Source organism: Bidens hawaiensis, unplaced genomic scaffold (genome assembly GCF_021521415.1).
Source record: "Bidens hawaiensis isolate Kalapana, Puna unplaced genomic scaffold, B.hawaiensis_p1.1 tig00012613_1, whole genome shotgun sequence".
Lineage (NCBI taxonomy): Eukaryota > Viridiplantae > Streptophyta > Magnoliopsida > Asterales > Asteraceae > Bidens > Bidens hawaiensis.
In genome coordinates, this window is record NW_027492037.1 from 286,753 (window position 1) to 304,746 (window position 17,994).

At 34.6% G+C, this 17,994-nt stretch overlaps 3 protein-coding genes across 4 annotated transcripts; 2 read left to right on the forward strand and 1 right to left on the reverse strand.

Annotated features, from left to right (window-relative positions):
- Nucleotides 1-849: 849 nt before the first annotated feature.
- On the reverse strand, nucleotides 850-2,693 carry LOC143541561 (ribosomal RNA small subunit methyltransferase-like). The gene is made up of 2 exons (XM_077034355.1): nucleotides 2,373-2,693; nucleotides 850-1,623 (listed from the first exon to the last, which is right to left on the reverse strand). The coding sequence occupies exons 1-2, from the start codon at nucleotides 2,691-2,693 to the stop codon at nucleotides 880-882; spliced, it is 1,065 nt and encodes a 354-aa protein (XP_076890470.1). The 3' UTR covers nucleotides 850-879.
- A 3,660-nt stretch (nucleotides 2,694-6,353) lies between these two features.
- LOC143541562 (uncharacterized) lies at nucleotides 6,354-9,684 on the forward strand. 2 transcript variants are annotated; one of them, XM_077034356.1, is made up of 5 exons: nucleotides 6,354-6,434; nucleotides 7,988-8,146; nucleotides 8,228-8,488; nucleotides 8,559-9,173; nucleotides 9,548-9,684. In XM_077034356.1, exons 1-5 carry the CDS (start codon nucleotides 6,354-6,356, stop codon nucleotides 9,632-9,634), a joined length of 1,203 nt encoding a protein of 400 aa, XP_076890471.1. In that variant the 3' UTR covers nucleotides 9,635-9,684. The 2 variants fall into 2 exon arrangements, with proteins under 2 accessions (XP_076890471.1, XP_076890472.1); XM_077034357.1 differs by having other exon boundaries at nucleotides 8,565-9,173.
- A 7,531-nt stretch (nucleotides 9,685-17,215) lies between these two features.
- Nucleotides 17,216-17,527, forward strand: LOC143541578 (uncharacterized). The gene has a single exon (XM_077034368.1). It carries the CDS (start codon nucleotides 17,216-17,218, stop codon nucleotides 17,525-17,527), a length of 312 nt encoding a protein of 103 aa, XP_076890483.1.
- The last annotated feature ends 467 nt before the right edge of the window (nucleotides 17,528-17,994 follow it).

The following is a 17,994-nucleotide window of genomic DNA, read 5'->3' on the forward strand; positions in this document are numbered from 1 at the left end:
GTATTTTACCCTTAGGCATCAGCCCTTGATTTTAAAGGTTTAAACCTTATTAAAAATAATAATAAAATCAGCCGTATTTGCAAAGAAAAGCGAGTAGCGACAAACAACACCCATACCCATTAGCGACCATCTGCTTTGCCACCATATCCCTTCACCAGCTGAATTTCGGACAAACTTTATACTTTAGATAACCGATTAGGTGAATCACTCATTTGATGGTTAGTTTTATAGTTTTAATTTATTAATTAGAGAATAGAGACCGAGGTTTGATTATTTAAAACATTGTTTGTATGAGTGGATGGGTTTAGTCTATCAGATTTTAAAATCTGATATATCTAAACCGTTTAGATATATCAGATTTTAAATTTTCATTATGTAGCTGGAATGATGTTTGACTTACTTTTGTTAGCTATATAGAATTTAGTTTCATTATCTTTTTTAATATCGCCTAAACTGATTCGACCCGAACTAGACAAAAAAATTATTATATAGTGATAAGACAAACACCTATAAACTTTTGCTCCTATGAAAAATTTTCTAGGTCTGCTACTAATTACGACCATACAATTCAAGTCGAGTTCAAACCAACTTCCCTCAAATTGGTTTCAGTTCTAGTTCCCAACCCGGTTTTTCTTGTTCATCTATGTGTGCAAACATAGAAGCACTCAAGCACCAAATCAGAATTACAACACACCCAAACACCAACATTATTCACCAACAACTCACATAAAAACAAAATCTAAATGCATCCAAAATTTGTAACCAGTTAGACCTCACTATCCTTGGAGAGTTGTATTTCACCCTTACAAAATGTAAACAACAGATATCATAGATATAACAATAAAAAGAATACATAAATCATGAAAACTTGCAACCCATTCAAGAAAAATGTATACCCGCTTGGTTAAACAACGATAGCAAATGCATAAAATCGGCTTGTGCGAGCTTCGACGATCTCTTATCTTCGTATTTCCCCTGTTTCAACACACCCATAACTTTATCTTTAAAATCCGACCCCTTGGTCTCACCATCACCGTCATCCATGTCCATATCATCATCACCATCATCGTCATCCTCATGATCATCATCGTCATCATGCATACCACCATCTCCAAGAACAGATGCATCAGTAGCCATTTGATCACTGTTCCCTTGAGAACCCTGCAACGCTTGTAGTGTTTTATAGTTCTTTTCCAATATGGACAGTACACGTTTCTGCTTAAATATTGCACCGATAGTTTTGTTTTTTCTAGTGAAACATATTCTGACCAAACCATCCCATTCTTTAAAGTTGACCGTTGGGGTGGGTTTTCTTGGCTCGATTCTGACAACTGACGAGTCAACTTTTGGTGGCGGTCTGAAGTTGTTTTTTCCAACTTTTAGTAAATGGGAGACACGGGCCAGAAGTTGGGTGTTTACTGATAGACGGCAGTAGAGGGTGTCACCTGGTTGGGCCACTAATCGCATGGCGAATTCCCTTTGAAACATTATTACCGCACATCTGAATATTGGGCGGTGGTTTAATAACTTAAACGTGAGCGGAGATGATATTTGATATGGGATGTTGGCTACGCAGATGTCAAAGTATGGAAGATCGCATTTGAGCACGTCCCCTTGGATAATCTATAAAATGGTGTCAAACGTAAAAGATTAAATAACTTAAATTGTTTCATGTTATATTAGTAAGAAATAAGAAAGATTAACTTTTCATTGATGTAAGCTTGGATTAACTTGTTAAAGTTTCAAATATAAAAAAACTTAATTCATTTTATGTCATAAAGTTCAAAAAAACTAAATTAAAGATTTTTATTAGAAAAAACAAGTAAAATTGACTTATTTTGATGTAAGCTTGGATTAACTTGTTAAAGTTTCAAATGCAAAAAGACACCTAACTAATTTCATGTTTTAATGTTCAAAAAGAGCAAATTAAAGATTCTTATTAGTAAAAAACAAGACAGATTAACTTTTTATTAATGTAAACTTGTATTAAGTTAGTTTCAAATGTAAAAAAAACTTGATTCGTTTCATGTTATAATGTTCAAAAAGAGCAAATTAAAGATTTTATTACTAAAAAATGAATAAGAATGACTATTTACTAATGCAAACTTGGATTTACCTATTAAAGTTACAAAAACCTAACTTGTTTCATGTTATTATGTTCAAAAGACTAAATTAGAAAATAAAGAAAGATTGGCTTTTTATTAATGTAAAACTTGAGTTAACTTTTTAATATGTAAACAAGAAACTAAAAAAGGATTCAAATCCATCAGCCAATCATGCAAACAGCAGCAAACGACAAACATGAACATAATGCATTCTAAAGGGCTAAGGCACTTGTAAAGATAATAATTTACAAAGTAAAGAAAACTTGCCTTTAGTCGATTGGAATATGGAGTACCCTGAAACCGACGCTGCAACTCAAGAACCATACGCGGGTCAAGCTCAACCGCAACAACAGACTTCCCAGCTTCTAGAAGCTTCTTCGTAAGATTACCAGTACCGGGGCCAATTTCAAGAATCACATCTGTACTGTTGATTCCAGCTTTCTGAACAATAGAATCAACAAGTAAAGGGTTCTTCAAGATATGTTGACCCTTTGACTTATGAAACTGTATGCCTCCTTGATAGTGATTAGAAGAGCCGGCTCCACCTCCATGTGACGGCTTCTCTTTTCTGATTTTCCCTCCCGCCATGCTTTCTAGGTTATTAATAATAACTTTGTCAGATTAATAATCAATAAACATTGATTTGGTTAAAGAGGTTGTTTAGCATTGTGCTTCAAACATCAAGATTATATTTGGAATAAATTATGATTATCTTGGAGTGTAAACGAGCCATGCCGCTCGTGAACTACTCGAGATCAGCTCGCAAAAAAGCTTGAATCGAGTAGAGCACAAGCTCTAGCCTTTATATAAGCTTGTTTTATAAATGAGCTTGAGCCCGAGCTTCAGTGATCAAGCTCAAGCCGGCTCGTGAGCCTAAACGAGCCCAAATACTTATTTTATTAATATTTAATATATATTTATTTACTAATCATTATTATTATTATTATATATATAAAAGTGTAAAATTAAAAAACAAGCGGATATAAATTATAATTTAAGTAATAAATAATAAAAAAGCAGAGCCCAAGCCGAGCTTGAAAAACTATTAACTGACGAGCTCGAGCACTCGGTAAGTTAAACGAGCCTTACACGCCTAAAACAATGAGTATCTAATATCTTGAGATCAAACAATCAGTTTTTGGGAAAACTGATGATATAACTATAAAGGGCTTATTTTACATGTAAATCATCAGAATTTGCAAATCTCTATAACAACTTCAAACGGAAACATTATCTCTGTTTTGTTAGAGCTGAGGTTGGCGTTAGTTTTTTATACATACCGTTTTGTGGTAAGATTAGTTGCAGCAAATTACAATAACTGTATACGCAAACCCTTGAAATAGAAAACTAAACAAATAAACTTAAACCTATAATTATACTTATAATTAAAAACTCACCGTCTCCGGTAGCCGACGACGGCGATGCTAGAACAGGGATTAAACAAGGGTTTTTGGTTTGGTTTGGTTTGGAGAATATATACAACATTTTTATATGTACAGATTCTGTCCTTTGACTTTAAAAAACTTCAATTAAAGCCCTTTGACATAATGAAATACCAAGTATTGTTCTATCATGTGACTAAAGCTTAAACTCAGACTGTTGAGTATATCAGATTAAAAATTAAAAATTACGGTATGTGAAAAAGTCGGTTCGAGTTATAAACTGGTTCAGGAGCAACCTACTGGTTGGGGTGGGGTCCAAACCGATTTTTTGGTCAAGTGGGCCGGGTCAGAAACCAGTATACAGGACCCGGGCCAGGGTTTGTTTTGGTACATCTCTATTTTACAGGGGTAAACAACTTATCATTATTTATATGACAAGCCCAAATATTTAGATGGCGAGGCAAAACTGACTATGAATAGAGGTGCACAAACCGGTTTAAACTTAAAACCGGTTTGGTTTGGTCAACAAAAGTCAAAACCGGTTTATAATCGGTTTCGGTTCGGATTGAAACCCGTTTCTTACCATGTTACGAGCGGTTTCGGTTTGGGTTTTGATCGGTTTTGGTTCGGTTTTTGCCCGGTTTGGAACTGGATTTGGTGGAGAAAGTTATAAACCGGTTCCAAACCTATGGTTTCAATCAGTTCCAAACAGCTTTCTATATAATCAGTTTCAAACCGGTTTAATTTTCGGGTTAGTTCGGTTAACCGGTTTATTTGCTCACCTCCGTCTATGAATACATAAAAGGAGTGGCCTGTTCAAGAGCCGAGCCGAGCCAAGGCCAGCTCGAGCTCGAGCTCGATAATCAATCGAGCTGGCTCGGCTCGGCTCGATTTGGCTCGAATTTACCAATAATAATAACAATTACATGCAGCCTTCAAGTTAAACTAAATAAATAAGACGTCAAGAATCAACACCAAGAAATAGGATTACCTTCAGCGTTGTGACTCGTGACGGCAGCTTGCGGAAATGCGGAAGGCCGGCAGCCAGCAGATTAAACTGAGAAGGAGAAGGTCAGATTAGGGTTAACTTTATTTACATCGGACCATCGGTGGTGGTGTAATGGTGTGTTGAATTGGGCTTGTTTAATTGTATTGGGCTAACAAAGGACTGGGCTTGTTTAATTTATATTATATATAATATATATAAATATAATAAACTAAAATAAAATAGTTCGAGCCTATCGAGCGAGCTCGAGTCGAGTCGAGCCGGGGCTAGCTCAGGCTCGGCTCGATTACAATCGAGCCGATTTCGAGCGAGCTTTCTCCAAGCTTTTTTCGAGCGAGCTTCGAGCCGCGAGCTTTTTGAACAGCCCTAAAAAGGACCGACATCGGTGAAAAATTATTCGGTCCGACACTACCAACCACGATATATTGAAGAGAGCCATATGTCGTCCCAAGTTTATTAGGAAGTACTTGATGTTACAAGGTTTAACATCAACAACTTATGTTACAAGGAACCCAATTCGATTCGACCATTAGTCGCAATGATCAAGTTTTACGAACGTCTGGATTTAACCAATTTACATTTTGCCATACATAATTTTTAAATATGTTCATATGACGACAATATTTTTTTGTTTAATTCCAGTATCGTAACAAACCTAAGAGAAACCGCCCGTATTCGCATCGACTCGTTGTCGCAACAACCAAGCGTTACTCAACCGGGTGTTACTTTTTTATATCATAAGTTATATGAGTATCAAAACTATTTTGGATGTTTAATAAACTATTTTTTAAGTTTAGTGTCGGTATCATAATCAGCCTAATCGATGCCATCCGAATTTGTTTTGCTTTTATCATATGTATGCTGATCGTAACGAACTTAATCCATATTGATCGAAAATATAATATAATGTGTGATAATTTTAAAAGAAGGTCTGGACTAGGGGTGTGCAAGACAACAAAAAAAATGATATGAAACCAAAAAAATCGAACCAAAACAACCGACGGTTTGATTTTATATTTTTGCAAAACCGAACTAATGGTTCGGTTTTGTTTTTTTATGTAATAAAAACCGAATTGAATTTCTAGATTTTTTTTTATTTTTTGCTTTAAGTAATTTATAAGAACTTAATAAATATGCAACTCAAATACTTTTGGCTAAATGTATAATAGCCTGTTAATAATTAACAAAATTATTTATACCTAAATTCATTATTTTCGTTCTAACTTTATTTTCGGCCTGAAATTTTCAAGCTCAACTGACAAGAACAGAAATCGAACCAAAACGAAAACCGAAAAAACCAAAACAGAATGGTTTTAAAAATCCAATACCTGAAGTTTTGGTTTTCGGTTTAGTTTTAAACCAAGAGAGAGAGAGAGAGAGACCATGACAGAAGAAAGAAAATACATAAAAAGGTTCAAATGAGAAATATCTTTAGTGATCGTAAAAACTATAGGTTAAGAGCTAGCATGCTCCGATCGAAAACCGCATTGAACCGCACCCGACACACCAGTGTTCCTGAGCATGTGTGTTGAAAACATTTTGGGTTGGGCTTATAACTTATGGCGGGAAAATCACACTTTTGCCCCCTTTTTAACAAGCCCTAATTTTCATCTTCCTTATTATATCTGTCCCCCAAATTGTCTTAAAATTCACAATAACTTGTTATACTTATTAATAATTTATCAACCATTTCGTGTACTGGATGATCCACACGGCAACGCTTGATTAATAAGTAAGTAAGTAAGTTTACGCTTTATGCTCTCACGCACCTAGGGTTTCATTTTCTCATACCGTAAATCATCAGTTCACGGGCTAATTTTGTCAATTACTTTATCAATTTACAAGTTAGGGTTTCTGATCATGGCTGATGCGTTCGAAGAGGAAACTGAGCAAACGGTGTCACTGAATGAGTACCTTGATGAAGTTGAAGATCAGGAGCTTGTACGTCTTTCTTATTTTTTTATTAATTATGTTTTTTTTGCTGTATATGATGAGATTTTACTGTTTTAGTATGTTATTGGCTTCAACATTTGTGATACTAGACTATTAGTTATTCTAGGGCTTGTTTTAGGATCTGCTAAGAACAGTAGCTTTTATTGAAAATTAGCTACTGTAGGGGTGCGCAATAGCCAAACCGTTAACTGAACCATTTATATTTTTGTATATTTCTAGCTTTTATGCCTCTTTTCATGTATTATTATCTCCATTTCATGTATTTATATCTTCATTTCATGTATTTATGCTTCCATTTCATGTATTTCTAAGCAAAAATTTTAGCCCAACTTTGATTGTGGTTATTAGCTGAAATTAATTGAACTGGACTGAAAACCGACAGACTAACCTAGTAAGCTGAACCGATTGACAGAAAACCGATTGGTTAATTCAGTTGAGGCTAATAACCTAACTGGACCATGCATGCCTCTAGGTTTTAGTATGTTATTGGCTTGAGAATTTGTGACTTTAGTTACTCTGGGGCTTGCTTTAGGATCTTTTAAGAACAGAAGCTTTTATTGAATATTATGTTTTGTTTGGGAGACAAAGTTTTTAGCTTTGATTTTGTAAGAATAAGCGCCAAGTAATTAAGTTATTAAAAGTAGGGCTAGCAGTAAGCATGGGGTTTTGGTTAGGGGTTTACACGGTTTGGTTTGGCCGTTTGGGTTGGTTTTTAGCTAAAGCCGAACCAAAAACAGAAATTTCGGTTTTTGAATTTTTGAAAACGTTTGGTTTTGTTTTTTTGTTTTGGGTTCGGTTTTGCCATTTGAGTTACTCACTTGTTTGTTAAAGACTTTAATCGTTATTAGTTACTTGAAATAAGACTTTAATCAGTTTGTTTTTTTTGGTTTGTATCACATGCAAAACCAAAACCAAACCGTAAGTTTGATTTTGACAAAAATATAAAACCAAACCGTCAGTTTTGTTTTGGTTCGCTTTATTCGGTTTCATGCACAACTCTACCTTTTAAGCAATTTTACAAAATAACCTTTTATAATAACCACACACCCCAAAGGAATATTCTTGTTTATTTTTCATGTTATTTTACACTCTTCAGCTACATCTATAGCTCCTTTCCCAAACATTTCTATATAATTGATAGCTACAACTTGATGACTCATATCTAATCAACAAGCTGCATGCCTGTATCAATATAGTTTGTTAGCAAAGGTATACAAGCTAAAACAGTTGGATGTCTTTTAGTTTTTAATTACATGTTTGTTGTATTTAGTTTGAGCACCATTGTTGTATTGAGTAGGTTATCACCTGATGTCAGTTTTGCACAAAGTTTGATATATACCTTTGAACACATACCTACATAAATAATGCAATTAGCCCAATTGTTGGATAGTGAAAATATTGCCTGGGCAAATATTCAATCTTAATTGGTCATAGGTGAATTCCATTCACAAAAGTAGAGATAACTTATTATTGTTTGTGATGTTAGTTTACAAGTTGTGTGATTGTTGACTTACTTTTTGTACTTTGATTTCTCATTAAAGGAAGCAGATTTAGTTTTGGGCGGTGATGAGGGAAAGGAGTGCACATATGCCAAAGGTTATATGATGAGGCAAGCTATCTTCTCATGCTTAACGTGCACTCCAGATGGAAATGCTGGTGTTTGCACTGCTTGCAGTTTATCTTGCCATGATGGACACGAGGTTCTTTTTTTAACATTTATGCTTAATAGTCTTGTCACTTAACATATGATGATGAAATCATACATTTAACAATTGGATTAGATCATAGAACTTTGGACCAAGAGAAAGTTCAGGTGTGACTGTGGCAATTCAAAATTTGGAGAATTCTATTGCAAGCTTTTAGCAAGCAAAGATATTGAAAATGAGGAAAACAGTTACAACCACAATTTCAAGGGGAAATACTGCACCTGTGGTCGCCCTTATCCGGATCCAGATGTTGAGGAGCAAGTTGAGATGATTCAATGCTGCATGTGCGAAGATTGGTTTCATGAGGAGCATCTTGGTCTTGATTCCACCAATAAGGTGAACATCCATAATTATATGACACATCATCTATTTTTGCTGTAAATCATCTTTAGACATTAACATTTAGTTACAGATTCCAAGAGATGAAGAAGGCGAGCCTCTGTATGAAGATCTTATCTGCCACATGTGCTCACCAATGTGTTCTTTTCTATCCCTTTACCCTAAAACCATATTTGCGCCACATCAGCAACCAGATTCTGCAACTCCTTCTAAAGATAAAGGCGTACAAACTGCACCTTCTGGATCTGGATCTGGATCCTCTACAGTGTCTGGAAATGGTACCTCAGAGCTTCTTACTACAGACCCTGCTGTACCTGATAACAGCTCCAAAAGTGTGGGCGATGAGAAGCCTGCTGCTTGTGTTCTTGGTGTTGACTTGTTGACCGCTGAGTTGACCTTGGATGAAAAAAGTCAACCGATGTTTCTTGTTAAGAATTGGAGGGAAGTGCTATGTAAATGTGAGAAGTGTTCAGATTTCTATGTGAAGAAGGGAATCAGTTTCTTGGTTGATAAGGAAGATTCGATTGCTGAATATGAGAAAATTGCGAAGGAGAAACGGGATGAGAAAATGCAGCAGCAAGAAGGGGCGGAGTTGAATTTTTTAAATAATCTTGGGCATGTGGAGAAAATGGAAATACTCTCGGGTATTGCTGATATGAAAGACGAGATCCGTTCGTTCCTGGTAAGTTTAATTTTTTTAGCATGCACATAATACAAAATCTATAAACTAGATAATTTATAACAGTATATGCGTTTTTTTCAACCTTTTTACAGATCGAGAGGCAGATTTTAATTATTTTATGTGTTATTTTTGTTTATTTTTTCAATATTTTTATATGTTACTATATATTAAAATTTGGTGTTTAATTTGAATGAACCAACGAGCTAGTTATTGAGCCAGCCAACTCTGGCTCGGGCTTGGCTCGTTACAGACCAACTCGGCTTGTTTGCAAACGAGCGCTTTCTAGCGAGCCTTTTGAGAGCTTTTGTTTAGTCATCCAGTTAAGTTTAAAGCTGAATTATTATTGATTTTGTTTGTTTTTTAATTGTTGACAGCAATCTTTTGATGGATCAAAACCAATCACATCCGATGATATCCACCAAGTGTTTGACAACCTGAAGAAACGTAGAAGAATGGATTGACGTGGCAACCAGTAAGTTACTTTTGTGTGAAAGTAAGAACGCCTATGGGTGGTCTGTTTGGCTTATAGATAATATTAATCTGCGGTTTGAAACTATGGTTTATTTATTACCGTTTCTAGTATCTGTAAGCTGTAAAACTGAACTAGATTTTTGTTTCAGACTTTGTATGTTGTTGACTTGTGTCCTAGACTTGCAAGTTAAAAACTTTGACTTTAATTTTGACCTTGACCTTAACCTTGACCTGTTGTTTTCTTGTGATGAAAGTAGCAATATTTCTAACCTTGGTCAAGATAGTTATTTGGTTTGATAATGCATAATACTTTTTAGTATGCGGCTCAAGGCTGAAAATATAATGCCTAATACTCTTCCGTCACTACCATAGATGACTCTCTGATCGTTGTTCGCAGGTTTGTGTTTTTTAGTCCGATCGTTGTTCGCAGGTTTGTGTATTTTAGTCCGTTGATCAATTAACCAATTGAAATTGAAATTGCTGAAGCCAGTTGATCAATTAACCTTGAAATTGGTTCAATTGATTATCAATTTATCCAAACCTTGAAAGTATTAGGTTTTAACCTTGAATGTTTTGGGGTTTAACCTTGAGGGTTTTAGGGTTTGAAATTTGACTTGAATGTTTTTGTTTTAAAACCTTGGACGCATTTGTGTGCCTAATGTGCGTTAAGCAATTATAGTACGTTACATGATGATACCATTCATATTGGGTTGAACTTGAAAGTCACCGTCACGTCTATGTTGTTAATCACATCGCTTTATAAGTATATGTTTGGTCATTTAAATCTAATCTGCTACAGCCTGCATGTGCTTACCAATTGACCCTTCACCATCAAGCCGTATACTTCGTCGATGACACTCATGAGTCATTTCCGTGCAGTGTACACAAACTATTGTCTATTAGCAGGCAACAATCCCAACTAACAAAATGTTTTATGCCAGTTTCACCTTGTAACATATTTCTCCAAATGATTCCTTACTAACAGAACCTAACGCCATTGTCTATTGATGACGTGACACGCTTGCGTGACAAAATGTGTTTATGTGGCATATACGTGTCAAAGTCGTGCCTATGCCAACATCCAAATAAATAAATAAGTTTCCTTGGGTGGACTCATGTTCAAAGACACTAGGAGTAGATTTGGATTGATGGTGTAAATTTGATATGAGCAATCTGTAAATTATAACCCAGTATATTTTTTTGTTTTGGTGACTAGGAAATTGCCGGTCTCCTGTTTAACGACCATGTTTAAGATCATCTTTTATCGTGATCGTGAAAATACAATACTTGAACCACTTTTTTAAAACGAGTTTTAACAATCATTACTTTTTAAAAAAACTATATAGATGTTTTTAAATTAGTTGTACGTAGCATTTAATTAATTATCACAGTTTGCGGCCCGCTACGATAATTAATAAATTTATGTTTAACATATGCCACTCTTTTATCATGCTGACATCATCTGTGAGGGATTCTAGGATAGACCATTTCAAAATTTTAAAGTATACTAAGCTTGTTTCTTTACTTGTATTGAAAGGACAACTTTAATCTTTTTATATAATTAGATAATTGGACTATATACTATATTATTAATAGACTGAGATGACATTGGTCGATAGATTTAGACAAAATTAACTGAAATAAAAACAAGCTAAATCTTTCTGAAATTATTTTGTTTTCATTGTTTTGGCTATCCGTTGTGATAGTGTGAAATGTGAAAACAAAGTGACGTCATATATGCACATGTGGAAAAACGGCAATTTATACACCTTTCAAACTTTAATTCTAAATTACATTTTTTTACAATCACGGGATTTGAACTCTTATCACTTGAAAAGACAAAGCCTTATCTAATAAATTGTTACCACTAGACACATTAATGAACTATTCATTTTATACAAACGCTATCGAGATCAATAAGCATCATAGTCTATCAATATTAAATGATGGTTTCGATTGGCAACAAGAAAATAAAATGATTTAAGACTGTTAAGCAAGTTGACAAATTGGGGTATTGGATATTATGTTGATGCTTGACACTTAAAAATAAATTTGCTATTAGATAGGTGTTAGAAAATTTCAATGAGGTTGTCTATCAACAAGTTTTAGAATTTCTAGTTATAACTTTTCATGGGATCGTTAAAATAAAAATTACTGACTCGTTCGGAATTTGATTGTATGTATAATAAAACGAAACAAAAGTTTATGAGTGTCGGATGAACCCCAAACGGTATGCTTAGGTTTGCCCCTGCCTTTTGTAGAAAATTAAGGGTAGCATTCATGTTGAGGTTAAACCTTCATGACATTATCACATTTAAGGCAACTTTTTTCTATCATACTTCATTAACTTAAAATTTAAACGATAGAGTTTTACATTGATGATTATTGTTTAAGATTCCAAGCACAATGGTTATTAGCTTCTTTGACTAAACTTAAATACATGATTTTACTTATGTCATTTTACCTATAAACAAACGTGGCATTTACATATTTTCCCCTCCTAAACTTTGAAATTACATATTTTCTTAAACTATGCTTAAAGAGCATTATACATTTTGCATTAAAAACTTGTATTTTGGAAAAATATGTAATTTCAAAGGTTTAGGAAGGAAAAAAAATGTAAAAATCCCTAAACAAATCACAGTTTTCTACCATATAATTCATGATTGTTAAGTACTAACATTAGAAAAATAATTTATAAGTTGAAGTTCAATTTAAATTATACTGTTTGACAAATAAAATCGGCTATGACAACACTAACTTACCTTAATCAAATAGAAAATACAACTTATTATCAACATCTCATGCGGAAAACATTAAAACGTTGATGACATCATAAATTATTGTGTGTCCTGGTATTTTATAACTTACAAAAAAATACGCTGTGACATCACTATTATATATTTTTTTGTTTTCTTATTATAAAATATAAATATCGACAAGAGTACGACCGATTGAGGTTGCAAATTGGTCATTTTGATTTAAAAATTTAATATTAAAACAATATATAGAACATCTATATGTGTATATGCATACGTTAATTATATATACAAATTACATCAGCTAATTTCTTTTCGTTTCTTAATTATATATACACAGAAAACTAAAGTATGTAAGGTCATTTCTATATTTCTGGAACTGTTTTATCATTTATTTTAGTATCTATCAAACTTCATTTATATTATCTATAAAAAAATACACATTCATTAGTCATTACATAAAAACTCTTTAAAGGGAGTTATAAAGAGAGTAAGAAAAGTAACTATAAAAGTGTTTTATGATTATAATCCTAACATATTTCACGTAATATATGTTATACAATTTTCATGATTCTTCGTTAAAACTGATATTCAAACAAACGTGACGTGCCTTGTCGTATAAGGGACACAAAATAATCATATATTTAGAAAAAAAAATTAATACTACGGCTGGAAGTAGTATCAATTAACTGACTATATATATGGTAATATGAATAGCTCTAAATTGATTGATTTAATCTATACGTGACCCATAATAATAATTTTAAAAAAGTATTATACGAAACCAACATGTATAGTAGAGTAGATAGTAGGTAGTTGTGATTAGAGAGCATCCAACTTATTGTGTACCGTTGGAGGATACGAAGATGTGGGTCACCGCCATATTAATATATGAATCACATTATTTAATTATATTGGTTTAGTGGATCCGTTTTTGTTTTGTTTTGTTTTTTTTAACAATAATCTATATTTCATTCTTTCCTTATAATGTAAAAGGTTGCTTTTATATGATATACATATGTTCATATTACACGTTTAATTATTTCATTTTAGAGATTACATGTATGATTGTTACTTGTTAGTGTTCACCATAACTACAACGTCTGAGGTTAAAAGTATGTTAAGTCAGTTTATTATTATATATTTTAGCTTAAAGATATAAAGTAAAAGTTCATATTCTAATCTCCGTAAAATATAACCTTGAAGATTTTGTTCGAAGCATTGTTTTGATGAGTAATCCAACAAACAACTAGACTATTTATTCATAATGTACTCAAAACGCGTTTTCTCAAAACTCTTAAAAAGCTTGTCTAATTACTTGACAAACTAATAATGCTCATTAAATTCTTTAACAATTATTTCATCTCACAAATGTCGCTTGGTGACTATATTTTGCATGTTATCACACCCTTATACACCACGTTATTTATTTTACTAAGCAATTTAAATTTTAATGTCATTTTCTAAATCGGCTTTTTTTTTTTGTGTGCGTGGGGGTTGGGGGGGGGGGGGGGATGATTTTATATCATAGCATATATCATATTAATTTTATCAAAAGAATTTTAAAATTTTACTTAAATGCATTATATATCAGTATATAATGGACCTCTATCAATGTGCACCTCTCATATCACTATTTATCAACCTCTATCAGTGTTACACCTCATTGTATGAGTTATTTACTTTTTATTAAACTATATAATAAATTGTTTTCGTGCACTCATGCTCTAACAAACTCATCATCAGTCTCAGCACTAAAAAAAATTAGAATATTAACACAAAATGTTGGTACTAAATACAACTAATCATCATTTTAGAGTATAGTTCAGGAAATTGAAAAACCATAACTAAATCACATGTTACTATGCCAATTGCACAAAGTACTTAACATGGTGTTATCTTTTAGAATTGGGTTCAACGTTTTTTAGTTTATTTTTTACCGGTTTAATTGTCTTGCTGCAACACACGGGCCAAACAGTTCACTAGAGCCAACTTCTTAATTGAATTTGGAACCATTCAAATTGACTGCCTCTCCTCTGCATTCCTACAGAGCGGGGGTTAGAAATACTAGTTTTTATAAATTGACATGTTTACTTTATATAAAGTATAAAAATTCTAAATATCTATAAATTTTAAAAAGAATGAGGTCTTGGGTTCAAGTCTCACCCGTGACAAAAAAATATCGGGTTTCAAGTTGGGCCAGGTTTTCTCACCTATGGTGAGTTTTCTCATAATGGTGATCTTCGATGCTTGGGGATCGAAGATAAACGGGTGGATCAGTGGCCCACCAATGATCCATATTAGCCGTTAAAAAAAAAGTGAATGAACTGCACTTTGAAGTTTGTTAGGGATTAGGCTGAGGGGTGTGGGGGGCGAGAGGGGGCGCGAGTGGGGGCTCCAGCCAATAATATTGTGACGTGTGGCAGAGAGAGAAACTTGATAAGATGGGTGTTGGTTGTGGTGCTCGCACCCCGGGCCCTGGTGTGGAGGGGCGCGAGAGGGGGCGCGAGCGGTTTTTTTTTAATTTTTTTATAAATGTATTAAAAAAACGTATTATTAAAAAAACAAGAAATTATTTAAAAAAACACACATTTTTTTGAAAATTCATAATAAAAAAAAACATACTAAAAATTAAACAAACAATAATATTTAATAATAAAACTAATCTAATACAAGATCATCTGGTCGCCTCGCTCACAAATGTTCAACCAACTCATGTCGAAGATCCCCGTGTATCTCACGGCTCTTGATATTTGCTATGTTATGAAGTTTTTGTTGATCACTGATTGTGGACGGTTGTGGCGGAATGTCACCTTGGTAGTTTTGGCATATAGCTTTGCCCTCGTCTTCTAACGTCATGTTGTGTAGGATAAGACACGTGTAGACGCCGTCCATTATCCTCTCCCGAGTCCAATAACGTATCGGGTTCGCCAGAACATAATATTGTTTTTTTATAGCTCCAAAAGCTCTTTCAATATCTTTTCTAGCAGACTCTTGCTTCTTCGTAAAATATTTCCGTTTGTCGGCGATTGGATCGGTAAAAGCTTGAACTAACACAGCCCATTCGTTGTAAATACCATCGACCAGATAGTACCCGTACTTGAAGAGTTCTCCATTTGCAAGAAAAGATTGAGGTGGTTCAACCCCGTCGATAAGGTCGTTGATCAAATGTGACTGATCGATAACATTAAGGTCGTTATTTGACCCAGCAACACCAAAAAAAGCATGCCAAAACCAAAGATCCTGTGACACCGCCGCCTCAAGTATGAGGGTCGGCCCTTCATGATCACCACGGTGGAACTGACCTCGCCAGGCCGTTGGACACATAGCCCATCCAACATGCGTACAATCGATGCTACCTAGCATCCCAGGAAAACCATGTTTTTCTGCGTGCACCTCATATATGCGTTGGATGTCATACGTTGTAGGTTTACGCAGATATCTCCGAGCGTAAGTCGATATGACTCCTACGTACAATATATATTACAAAATGTAATAAATATTTAATAAAAAGTAAAATTAATGTTTTTTACCTTGGCAGAAAAAATGAAGGGATTCACGTGCAACCCTTTTCGACATCTGTAAATACTCATCCAAAGCGTCCGACGAGATGCCGTACGCTAATTGACGGATAGCAGCCGTGCATTTTTGAAGAGGGGTAAAACCGGGAAGACCCCTAGCATCCTCCCTTTGTTGAAAAAAGGGATACCGTGCCTCTAAATCACTCGCTATACGCGTGAACAATTGCCTGCTCATTCGAAAACGAGTTCGAAAATCCGACTCCGCGTATACCGGTTGAGGGCTAAAATAATGCCTCATCAAAGTATCGTTAGCACCCGATCGATCACGATCACGAGGTGGTGCTCTAACCCTCGGGAGTCGGGGTTGATGGGCTTGATTTTGCAAGAGATTGACCACGGTTGCGGTCAAAACTCCCCCTACATGAAGAAGCAAATCATCCTCTTCGGAGGAGTCGGAATCAGACGAGTACGACGACATTATTTTAAAAAAAAAAATTGGGACGATGGGTTGTTTTTGGATTTTTATATGAAATGGGTTATATATAGGAAAAAAATTTTGGGTTTTATAAAGGAGTTTGGGATATTATATATGAGTTTGGAGATTGAAGTTGTGTTTGATATGGTTAAAATGGGTTGATGGTATGTGATATTGGTATGTGATATTGGTTTTGGGTGGTATGTGATATTGGTTTTATAGAGAAAATTTTTTTTTTTTAATAAACGAAGAGCCCAACGGCTCTATTTACGCATTCCAAGGCCTCCTCACGCGCATTCCCAGCCGCGAGACCCCTTGCGCCTGCTTTGAAAGTTGTGCTCGCGCCCCTCTCGCGCCTCGGTGGTGTGGTGCTCGCGCCCCGGGGCGCGAGCGGATGGGCCCACGCGCCCCCTCTCGCGCTCCACACCCCTCAGCCTTACAGTCCGTGAAGTCTTCCACCAACTACAGACGTGGAAAGAGTATCCGTGAGTAGATAGTGTTACAGTTATTCCACTAAATTACAAAGACAAAAATAAAAAGATCACATTAATTTAAACTGTGTGCATAGCCATATATTAAAATTTTAAAATAATAATAAACAGTTACTTTGAAGAAGTAAAATACTAATCTTCCTTTGGTGGGTCACTAGTGTATTAAAAAAGACAATAAATTTGCCAACTACATACACCCATACATATGTTCCCCACATGCATTAGTTGACACTCTCTTAACAACTCCTCAATTTCCTCTCCACATATCTTGCTCATTATAACTTTGTACTTCCTTAGATCAAGAATCTTTTTCTTGGTTTTAAGAATGGGGAATTACATGGACACATGTATACAAAGAGAAGAAAAGCCACAAGTACAAGAGAAACAAGAATCAGGAAAATTAAGGGGTAATTATGGCATGGAAAGTGGTAGAATGAGGGTAAAGTTGGTATTAACAAAAGATGAGCTTGAGTGGTTGTTGTTGCAAATGAAGAACAAACAAGGGAAAAGATTAGAAGATGTGTTGGGGGAGATAGAGAAGAGTAGAATGAGTGGGAAAAGTGTTGGAACATGGAAACCTTCATTGGAGAGTATCATGGAGACTCCTGAGGTACATCAAGACATGATTAGATCATAATATGTTCGATTAATGATTAGGAAAAAATTATTATTATTATTATTATTATTATTATTATTATTATTATTATTCTACCCTCTTCTGTCTAGTTGTTTTTCTCTCTTTGAGATGGGATCAAGTCCAAATTTGTAATTATGTGTTTTGATTTGGTATTTAGATTCGTCTCCTTGTTTTTTTCTTAATCTTTTAGTAGTGTTTATAAAACCGGGTGCGTTCCTTTCAAAAGTAATAACATGTTGAGAATTGTGACATCAAATAATGAACTGCGTATATTTTTCTTTATAGCTATGTTTGTTTATTTTTAGAGAAAAGAGAATTACAATAAACAAAGTAAAACCAGACAATAGATAGGAATAACTATTTATGTTAATCAAGCCAAACATGCTAAAGAAAAAAAAAACAAAAAAAAACTATCATTCACCCGGATATCTTTCTTTTTAGGTCTCCGACTTCGCAACCTCCAAAAA